The sequence below is a fragment of the Plasmopara halstedii genome (genome assembly GCF_900000015.1).
Source record: "Plasmopara halstedii genome assembly, contig: Scaffold_2680, whole genome shotgun sequence".
Lineage (NCBI taxonomy): Eukaryota > Oomycota > Peronosporomycetes > Peronosporales > Peronosporaceae > Plasmopara > Plasmopara halstedii.
Window position 1 is genome coordinate 240818 of NW_020189586.1, and position 8881 is coordinate 249698.

Consider the following 8881-nt stretch of genomic DNA (forward strand, 5'->3'; position numbering starts at 1 on the left):
GTATGTACTGCGACTCAGTCGACCCACCTCTCGCACAGGATGGCTAGATGGCTATCCTTCTTTGCGGAATATAACTTCGTAATGAAGTATAAGCCGGGAAGCAGAATGCTTTGACTGATGCGTTTTCACGCAGGCCAGACTATAAACTTGCTCATGTTACAACTGTAACGTCGTCTGTGACGGATTTGATCCGCACCGCGTATGCGGGTGATGAGGTGTGTGTAGCGTTGCTACGGACTCTCGGGAGCAAAGAGTTTAAAAACTCGGACAAGAAATTGTCATCAAGAATGCGTGCACGATTGCACCGATTGCAGTTGACATAGATGATTTACCGATATTACCACGAGACGGCTTCAATTATAAAGGGGTGGTACCGAAGATCCTATTCGACTTGCTGTCATCAGCCCGCCTAGCATGCGCAAGGTGCGCAACGCAATGGCTGAGGGACAGCATGTTCAGAATCAGTAAGCCGGGGCCAGAGTCAAGTTTAAGATCCATGAATATATGATGAACTATCTTTTTTATATTTGGTTTACCCGCAACGACAATCTCATGGATTATGCACACAACCTTCACATAACTAAGACAAGTGTGGTACGCAAGGGTCTTTATTTGCTGACTAAACTCAACATTCAAGACAGCAATATGTAGACTAACAGGTGGATGTATTACGAATATGTAGTGGGCGGGAGCTGATTGGTTATGTAAGCTGCTTGTGGCATGAAACAGCGCTAACAGTAATATCAGGATTTTGCAAGCTGTAATAACGGCAGCAATTGTCGCAGTACTTGATACAATATACTAGACCAACTCTTCACCGCCTAATGATCCATACGCAAGATCTCTCTCGCTGCAGTAGTACAAAGTGACGTAAACGCAAGGTGCTGCGGCAGTCCATGATCTGATCTTCTTTCTCTTCTTTGACTTTAATTTGCGGGTTGAAGATAACAGTTGGTGAGCAACTTCACAAGTGCCGACCCATGCAAGTAATCAGCCGTCCATTTATGTCTGGATAGTGATTGCAACAGGATCAAGGCCCTCTTATCTTAGGCCGCCTGTCTTCCACGAGGAAGCATATTCATGAGGTATTAATCATGGGGTATTCTGGTGTTTTGAGGGACGGTGTGCATGAAGAAGCGACAAAAAACGAAGAAATGATTTCAGAATAACTTGTGCTTGTCAGAAATCTATCTTCTTAATAGAGTTAAAGTACTTCAAGTACGCGATAGTATTATTTTTATTGACGAGAACGGCAATGGATGGATTTTGTATCATGCTAGCAATTTAATTTTGACAAGGGACGACGCGACTGTGTTGATTGGTGTACGAGTAGGTACGAGTCTAGTGGGTATAACGGCTGCTGCATTGATGTTCAATAGCCGTTAGTGAGTCAAGCAGTTTTTCGGAAGCGCCAAATAGTTCTTGCCCCTTTAATGCATGATCCTTCGCCACTAGTCGATCACACAACCGTTGACTAGATGTGGCGTACTAAAGCCCTGCATTCATGAAGTGATTTGAATAGATCCTTATCGACTGTTCAGGTCATCATGTCTGCGGAAAAAACAATCTCTTCGCCCGTTTTCCAGATAACGCTCCTTGGATCGTCACAACTGAGGCAGGGTCCTCGCGAATCGATCTTCAGACAGTATCAAAAATGATGTTCATTGAATGTTGAGAAGTAACATCAATATACCTTCTCGAGACGCTGGATCAGTTGGACAAAAATGCTTTTGATCTTCAGGCTCAGATGGCTACTGAAACGCAAATGTCGCATAAAGAGGTTGCAGCACACAATTCTCTTCGTGGTTGAAGCTGACACGCTGGAACACGCCATAAATGCGAGCGTAGTAACCTCGTTGAGCTTGAGAGCATAACTACTTTTCGCGGTTCCTCCTTCTGATTATTCTTTTCATGACCACTGCCTTGTATTCTTAACATCCCTCGCATGAGCAAACATAGTACCTTTTGAGTATATACTGTATGGAACATCGTTGGGCTTCCTCGTACTATAGAAATGATCTTGTATCAGTACGGCTTCCTTGTGGTGGATAGGTGGCCTACAATGGGTTGTCCGTGTTGCAATTACTATCGAGACATAAACGGACTACTGATTACATGAAAGAAGACATCTGTCACTCAAAATTTGGTGACTCCAGCTTATCCGACGTCCAGTCTCAACGCGCTAAAATTCTCATAAAAGCGTATGATAGAGGTGCAAAAAATTTGAATCCAGTCGGTATTTAAATGTCTTATCGAGTAGTGATATAAAGATTAAAATGCGCTCATCAAACGAGGTCTTTTGCTGATCGGCAGTTTTAATATCCGGCTTTTAAATTTTTTGGTGGACACTGTTGTAAAAACTATACTACACAGATGCGAAAAATTATTTGTATTATCTTTTACAAAATAATAAGAAAGAGTACGACTCTAAAACACAATTATCAGAAGTTTGGAAAGTTGAAGAAACCCATTGTGACTGAGTTAATGCTATTTGCTTAATTAAGGAATACTATTTTTTTGAAGGATTTCAAAACTGAAGATAAAATTCAGCTCGTAAATGTCGAACTTAAGAGAAAAAAATAGAAGGGCGGATGAGATGTATATGTCATGCACTCAATCATGACGAGGGAGGCACGTAAACGTATTGAGTAAACAAGATTTACGAATTTGGAACTTTTGCTGACGGTCGTGGATATCTGTGGCTAGCAAAGATGGCAAGCGCAGGCTATAGATTCGCAGACGTGATACTATGAAGATTTGAAAATAGAGTTTTGATTACCAAGCGACGCTCATAGCCCTTACTGTTCGAATTACAAAATTGAATTGTGACAATCCAGTCTGAGAGTACAACAGTTTATGAGATCAACAAAAAGCGTGATGGTTCAAACTTTTTTGCAAAAAGCGTGGTGGATGTGTTGGAAATGTTCCCGGCACATAAGCTCATTAAAGTCTGATGGGCATGAAGAAAAAAAATGGGTTGTAATCATACGAATAGCCTTCAGCGTCGCTATAAAACAGTTATGGATACCTTAAACTTAATTACAGTACAGGTATCCGGGTAGCATAAGACGAATATGCATTGTTTAAAGCTCTAAACTATGATTACAGAGTTCATGTTCACACTTCTTTCCGAATCCACTATATCTAGCCTTGCCAAAACAAAATCACAGTTTGGCCGCTTTTACGGCACTTAAACTGCGAGAACATACAGACATCACTCTGCGTCGGATCTTTGGACGACCGCGGCACCTGAAGAGGTGGCCTCTGGGTTTCATCGTTATTATATGTGTTCGACAAGCGCCACAACGAGTTTTGCACTGGTTGGAATCAACGCCTTCCCAAAATTGACTGAAAGTACACCATAGCCTGTGGCATTCTTTTAGTGAGTTGACATTTCGACTATTACGGCCACACCTTCGGCACAAGTTTTGCGAGTTGGCACGTTACCACGCATTTGCCATCTGGTCGATGAGCTCACTTGAAGCTTTCTTGCGATACAATTTTTATACACAGATTGAGCAACTGACGCAAAATTTATAGGACACCTCCCTATATAGTCAGATAAATTGTCTTAGTATATTAATGTTTGGAGACTGCCTGTTGTAAAATTTTCATCTTTGCAGCATTCGCTATAAAGTGAGGCTCTCCAAGCAGTGCCATCGCATGCGAGACATACTACATCGTGTATAGTTTTTATTTCAAAATACAAGCTCTTTGAGCACGGTACTGACACTTTGCATAGAGAATATTTCGCGTTTTAGCTGAAAGTTGAGACTCATAGATACGATGCATCACGGATCACCAATTGCACAACAACAGATCAAGATACGAATCCAATATGCAGCTAACTCAATTGCAACGGAGAGTAGTGTTAGCTGGCCCGCAACAAAAAAGGATGCAGCACGCTCTCGATTCTTATAAATTAAAAGAAGCTTCTTGTACAAAAGTCGGAGAAGTAAATCCTTACGGCTCTCTGTCGGCGGTATGTTCCTTGTAATTGAATTTTGTAATAAATAAAATATTGAAGGAAAACTGTAAGACAATTTTTCAAATAGCGTTGGCAAATTGTCTACTGTACAAACAACGATTTGCACACATGTGTGGTTCTTACTCAGGATACCACCCCACTGCAAATAGATGCAGTATCTTGTATAATATTAAACTAGGTCCACTTTCTGAAGTAAAATCCATGTTGATGCGAAATATATTCTGGAAGTAGGGGTTGGGAGAGGATACTTACTGACTATATTACAACATAAACATTCTACCAATTAGGACCATCAACATACTGTACCATCTGAAAAGTCATCTGTGGCCAATTAGCGCCAGATGGCTTCTACTACAGTATCCACTGACAACCAACTCCTTCAACGTGCTGCCGAGAGGCTCCTTCGTATGGAGTCCACCCACATTGATCCATTTCCCGATTTCCCGACTCGACTCACAGTAAAACTCCGGTGTCTTACAAACCATGGACCTGGATCCACAATCGTCTCGTGCACATTTCACGAAAGTAAATACCCCGAGTCAGCTCGCACCTGTACAAACAAGTACGACGAATTACATGCCATCGCCATCGAGAGCGTTAGAGTTGGATACGCCACGTGGACCAGAATATATTGCTGGGGACGGAATTCCGACGGGCGCTTGGGCCACTGGTCTCTTTGATTGCTTTGACAACCTTATACCCAACTGCTTTATGGTCACTTTGTGTCCATGTGTGGCTGTAGCACAATTATCTACACGTCTGGGCGATGCCTCGTACAAACTCGTTCTAGGTTTCTTAGTGCTTGCCTCAGTGGTGCAGTTGACCATGCTTGTAATCGCGTGTATTAAGGCTGAAGAAGAGCATGACACAGTGAATGGCATTTACGGCTCCTACGATGGCAAAGAAGTCAATGCTTCGTTCGTAATTATTGCGCTAGCTGTGCAGCTTCTGCTACTTGCCTACGTCTGGCATCTTCGTATGAAGACTCGCCGCCGCTTTCAACTCCCTGGCTCAATGGTGACCGATTGTCTCAGCTCGTGGTTTTGCTCGTGCTGTACGGTGGCACAACTGCGTACGCATGTGCGTTGTTATCAGCCCGGAGACTGCTCGTTCCGAGCTCCTGATGTGCTCCAAGCCTATCCTGGCAAGTCGTATGCAGTATGAAGTGAACCTAGCTTTTGCTTAAGTATTTCGAAATTTCAATAATTGTCTTCGTTCGTTTTCTGTAATCTATTCTTGAATGCTCCGACAGAGATAGAATTTCCTCGGTAGGAAATTCAAGAATAAGAAATTAATACCAATGCAGAAAGCTAATGGTTCAAAAAATCGCTCGTCCAGACAGTGGTGCACGTTAAGCAGGCTTCTCATGCCGGTACATGTGAACAAAGCGTGATGGTTAGCGCATGGTCGGCTGATTTTTGTGGCTGTTTTGATTCAATGATACCAAATTGCTGCATGGTCACTTGCTGTTCGTGTGTTGCTCTGGCCCAGATTTCCGAGCGACTGGGCGTTGCACCGTACATACGCATCCTAGTGATCTTCTCATTGCTTTCTCTTGCCGGCTTTATTGCCGGACTTTATCCAGTCTATTTAAATAGTCATTCGGAGTTGGGACCCAGCATTAATTCGAATGAATATTCCCACGCCGGTCGTCATGAGACTAATCCGGCCCAATCGTGGACTCTTACCATCGTCAGAGCCATTTTTGTTGGGTACATTTGGTATTTGCGTCAAATCACTCGCCGAATGTTTCGAATTCCAGGAAGTTCATGTGGAGACTTTTGGGCTTCATTCTGTTGTTCTTGCTGCACTTTGGCGCAGATTGCGACGCACGTTAAGAGCTACAAGCCGGGAGCTTGTAGCTTTGGACCGCCTGACGTGTTACCCCCGTACACGTAAGCTACATTTGATTAACAATCCATGGTTTGAAATAAACATTCGGTAGATAGCAGTCTACTTATTCTCCTGCTTAGATAAGAGGTGCTGATACGATTTTTTTTTAATATAACGATTCTCTCTACATCTAAAAAATATGAAGTTGGGTATGTCTTTCCTGATGATGCCGCGCCGCCTGCCTCATCTAGAGTAGTAAAGAATATACAGACATTGCCACAATTACTTGTTGAAGAAGTGAGCACTTTTACACTTCCACGCATCCCAACGCACGAGTCGATTCCTTGACCATAGTCGAGAAGATGGAGCACATTCTACGCAATTTTGTCCACAAACTGCATACTTCAGCACAAGAGTTTGATCGAGCTTTCAATAAGTCAATCGTGAAGACCTGTAAAAGATATCATTCACTGATTCGAAGTACATTATCCAAATTAGAAGCCAACTAGCTTAATAAACGGTTTGAAAAGAATCTTTCAGCACCATGTCGCTATTGATGACAACGCATCTGATATCGATATCTTATGTTTGGTTAAGATCAGATGTCGTGATCTCTTTTTCCTGTGTTGTCTCTTTAATTGCAAGGATCGAAACATTGTTTCAAGACATGATCGAGTGCTGAAGCTAACCCTTGTGCTCTGGTGCCTCTACAAATAATTGAATATTGTAAACACCAAATATATTCTTAATTTTATACTCAAAAAAGGTTCCCCACTAATTGACAATGGTGCATTGGGGCACGGTCTTCGTCTCGATGACGATATCAAGCTTCCTACTGGGACGCCGGGAGCTCCCTAAAATTGGACGTGTTTTAGGTTTTTACAGTGGACGTAGCGTGGGGGCCATCCTCCGTGCGAAAAAAGAGTTTTTCGATGCCACGAAAGATAACGACCTGATCAAGCTGCAACGAGAATTTCAACGTGGCATCGAAGAGCTCAATGAGATACGCGCAGAATTTACGAGCGTTGGAAATATGCGTCGTCCTTTGCAGCCCAAGAGTGATGAAAGCGCAAGTGGTATCATGGGTCAAGCAGTCGTGCGCTCACCATTTGCACCCCCACCAACTGGAGGGCGTTCCAGTGTCTCTTTGGCGTCCACTGATGAATATGAGCTGCAGAATGGTCTGCAGCGAAGTGGAGAAGCAAATTTAGCCATAGCGGAGATGAAACTAGCGGAGCAACGAAAGTTTGTATCGAGAATCGAAAGTCAGGATGGAGGCGCGGACTATGTATCCGCTAGCATCATGGACAGCTTATTGTTGGACCTGAAGACGAAGAAGGCTTGACAAGCGTGTAGCAATAGATGTTATTTCTTTACAGTATCTTGTGGTATTACATCATGTGCTGTCATGTCATTACTAATAGTATATCAGCACAGTGCTGCAACACTACAATCATAACCTACACACGATGCCGATCGGATTGCTATAAACACGCAATTTCTACTTCTGCAATAATTGGTGCATTAGCAGCTCGACTGGCAACAAGCTCGAGTCGTTTGTAAGTACAACGTCGAACTTTTGCAAGTACAAGTCTAGTTTTTCGTCCGATCCGTCATTAAGAAACCCGATGCGCACGATTTCATCTTGTTGAAAATTCAGTCCGTCGGCCATATTTGAGTCTCCAAGCGAATCTCCTAACAAGATAATGTTGCGTCGCTTTTCCAGTTGGCATTGTTTCCAAAAGTCTGTCTCTAATATCGCACTTGCGCTCTTGTTTAAACTGTGGATCAGCTGCTTCGATTTGAATTCATAATTATTGTTATTCTTTGCACATTTTTAGCAAACCATGCCAATCGTACCGTTCCATCAAATCCGATCACTTTGTCATGTTCATCAAAGGACATCACGTTAGAAATTACATGCACATTTCTTGGTAGGGTCTTGGCTGAAGTGTTTGCATACTCTTTGTCCAGTACAGCGTGAATCACGTCGTATAGTCCCGCCGAGAAGATAAGTGTTGGTACATTATTTCTTGCTAGCAGCTCAAAAAGTTCCATGAATCCTTCTCGTAACTTGATATCACTCGATTCCACCGCCTTCTTGATCGCATTTTTCGATACGCCGTGCTTTATCATAAGCTCGTGTGTTTTGGTCCACCATTCAATCATAAAAGGAAGTTTTTCCTCCTTTGTGAGCGTTGGTGACTGCTCAATTGGGAAGTATTTCTCAAAAATCTCTCGTGCGACAATCTCAGCGTTTGGACCTAGCGCATCGCTTTCCATGAGAAGACTGTGAGAACTTACAGCCTGTTCGTCTGAGATATTAACATACCATGAGTTGATGTTTAGGTACTATCAAACAATGAAGTCACAAACCTGTGGATTTATAGGCTGAAGTGAGTGTGTAGTCGAAGTCAGCAATAACTACGAGTTTGTTCATTTGATCAGTAGTAAACTTTTTCCATTTAAGGGCAAACTCTTCTGTGTTGACAATATAAGAAATTACTATCTCGGGTTGCTGGAGTCATTAGAAATGATCGCCTTGCCTCGATCGCGTATAAACATCATAGGTTTTCCATGTGGTCGGCGGTGGGAGTTACTCGATTCGGCGCACACTGCTTTTTTATTGTACAACGATCTAGTAGCAGCCGCCGTTCCGGCAATAGCCAGGAAGGTAGAAAAGAGCGACGAAGCTTGACCACGACAAACAAGGCGAAACATGAAATATGGAGAGAAATAAATGGGCAATGTTATGGGGAACGGATTACTAAATTCTTGCCAAAAACATGTCTGTATATGGGGTTACACGAACCCTGATAATAAGGGTGTGTGTGTCACACGAGATGTGCATGGTGTGACCACACCCAAACAAAAATACGGTACGGGCTAGGTAGCATATATTTAGATTTTACTATATATCTAGTATTTTTAAGAAATCTAAATTTTTAAAGTTAGGATAAAAAAGTAAATAAAATCAGTTTTGAATTTAGACAAAAGAGTCAATTAGCCTTGGGAGGGCAATAATTACTCTTGGAGTAAGCGGATTGCGATCCGCTAACT

The 8881-nt window shown here is 42.6% G+C and overlaps 3 protein-coding genes across 3 annotated transcripts; 2 read left to right on the forward strand and 1 right to left on the reverse strand.

Moving 5' to 3' along the window:
* Window positions 1–4471: 4471 nt before the first annotated feature.
* Window positions 4472–5887, forward strand: PHALS_04771 (Uncharacterised protein family Cys-rich; the record flags this gene model as incomplete). Its single annotated transcript, XM_024718608.1, has 2 exons — window positions 4472–5146; window positions 5327–5887. The coding sequence occupies 2 exons, from the start codon at window positions 4472–4474 to the stop codon at window positions 5885–5887; spliced, it is 1236 nt and encodes a 411-aa protein (XP_024583990.1).
* Window positions 5888–6605: 718 nt separating this feature from the next.
* On the forward strand, window positions 6606–7166 carry PHALS_04772 (uncharacterized protein; the record flags this gene model as incomplete). The annotated part of the gene is made up of 1 exon (XM_024718609.1): window positions 6606–7166. One exon carries the CDS (start codon window positions 6606–6608, stop codon window positions 7164–7166), a length of 561 nt encoding a protein of 186 aa, XP_024583991.1.
* Window positions 7167–7322: 156 nt separating this feature from the next.
* Window positions 7323–8542, reverse strand: PHALS_04773 (had family ie; the record flags this gene model as incomplete). Its single annotated transcript, XM_024718610.1, has 4 exons — window positions 7323–7613; window positions 7682–8136; window positions 8198–8302; window positions 8368–8542. 4 exons carry the CDS (start codon window positions 8540–8542, stop codon window positions 7323–7325), a joined length of 1026 nt encoding a protein of 341 aa, XP_024583992.1.
* Between the last annotated feature and the right edge of the window lie 339 nt (window positions 8543–8881).